The sequence below is a fragment of the Capsella rubella genome, unplaced genomic scaffold, assembly GCF_000375325.1.
Source record: "Capsella rubella cultivar Monte Gargano unplaced genomic scaffold, Caprub1_0 scaffold_8, whole genome shotgun sequence".
Taxonomy (NCBI): Eukaryota; Viridiplantae; Streptophyta; class Magnoliopsida; order Brassicales; family Brassicaceae; genus Capsella; species Capsella rubella.
This window is the reverse complement of record NW_006238916.1, coordinates 7,482,569-7,484,081: the sequence shown is the minus strand read 5'-3', so window position 1 is coordinate 7,484,081 and position 1,513 is coordinate 7,482,569. Positions and strand designations below refer to the sequence as shown.

At 31.1% G+C, this 1,513-nt stretch overlaps 1 protein-coding gene across 1 annotated transcript in view; it reads left to right on the top strand.

Moving 5' to 3' along the window:
• Positions 1-297: 297 nt before the first annotated feature.
• The window catches only part of LOC17876666 (putative cell division cycle ATPase), a 5,503-nt gene continuing 4,287 nt past the window's right edge, over positions 298-1,513 (top strand). The window contains exon 1 of the mRNA XM_006282346.2: positions 298-745. Coding sequence (XP_006282408.2) covers positions 531-745 — 215 coding nt within the window. The 5' untranslated portion in view covers positions 298-530. The remainder of the gene's footprint in view (positions 746-1,513) is intronic.

Genomic DNA, 1,513 nt, shown 5'->3' with positions numbered 1-1,513 from the left:
TTTATAGTAATAAGAAAGGATGGTATAGTCAAAAGTATTTGACAAGAAATATTACAAAATTAAATATAATAAATGATAAGTGAGATAAAATGTGGGTTTTACTTGTTCACTACGTCTTAAAAATTAATTAGTTAAAAAAGTATAAATTTTTCTGGTAATCTTGGTTTAATATTTATAATGTTTGACAAATGTTACCATCATCTTGAGTTAGCTTTTTCCCGGGAAAGGGTTAAAAGAAGCGTAAGACTAACCCAAACGTCGCTATATATAGAGAGATCCATCTTCTCCCACACCCGTCAAACCCATCTTCTTCTCCATCGTCCACCTTAAATCTTATTTTACCCCCCAAAACACCAAAAAGACTCTTCCTTTACAGAAACAAAGAACTCTTAGAGATATTTTGTGACAATAAAGTTTTGATTTTTTCTTCTTTTCCGAGGAATGCTCGTTGAACCCTTCCTAGATCGTCTGATTTAGAATCGAGGGTTCTCTTCTGATTTAGCAAAATCTTTTGTTTTGTTGGTGAAAAAATGGAGCAGAAGAGCGTGTTGTTATCAGCTTTAGGTGTTGGTGTTGGGTTAGGAATCGGGTTAGCATCGGGTCAAAGTTTGGGTAGGTGGGCAAACGGGTCGGGTTCTGTAGAAGATGGACTCACCGGAGAACAGATTGAGCAAGAGTTGATGAGACAAATCGTTGATGGGAGAGAGAGTACTGTCACCTTCGATGAGTTTCCGTATTTCTTAAGGTAACTCAAGAACAGAACAAAGCTCTGTTCTTTGTCTTTTCAGATTTATATAGTTTATTACAAAACTCTTAACTTGAGAGCAATACTACAAGAATTCAATGTATTTTGGGGTTTGTTTTTTCAGATCTCTGGGTTTTAGATAAGAGTGTGCTTGATTGAAAAATACCAACTTGCCAACTTGGTTTATGAATTTTTACATCTTCCAGCTGTCAAAAAGATTGAACCTTTGGATAAAAAAAACAAATAATAACTTGGCAAGTTGGTTTTTGTTTTCACTAAGTTTTAAGGATTTGATCTCACTTTTATTGTTTGGTGGTGAAAGAATTTTAGAATCTCTGAGTATATTTGGGTTATGATAAAGATAGTAAAATTCTTGTGAATCAAAAAGTTTTTTTTTTTTTGCCAAGAAAATATTTAGAAAGGGAGTAAGAGCATCCTCAATGGTAGGATATTACATGTGTATCTTAGGATTAATTTAGTAATAAACTGAAAAGTGTAAAATTTAAGATTTGTATTTTTGTTTTTTGTTTTTATGCAGGATCATTGGTAGGTTCTTAAGTTGTGCATCTTAGAATAAAAAATATTAATATTCTTTTTTTAACAATTTAATTATTAAAAACATAATAATTATTGCAAACTAAATTTTAAAACATATATGGAATATATTTTATTGCATAAATAACATAAAACACAATTAATTTAAACGTAATTTGTGGAATATTTTGTCCATATGTGATCAACCAAATCGTTCTTCAATTATTCATGCAT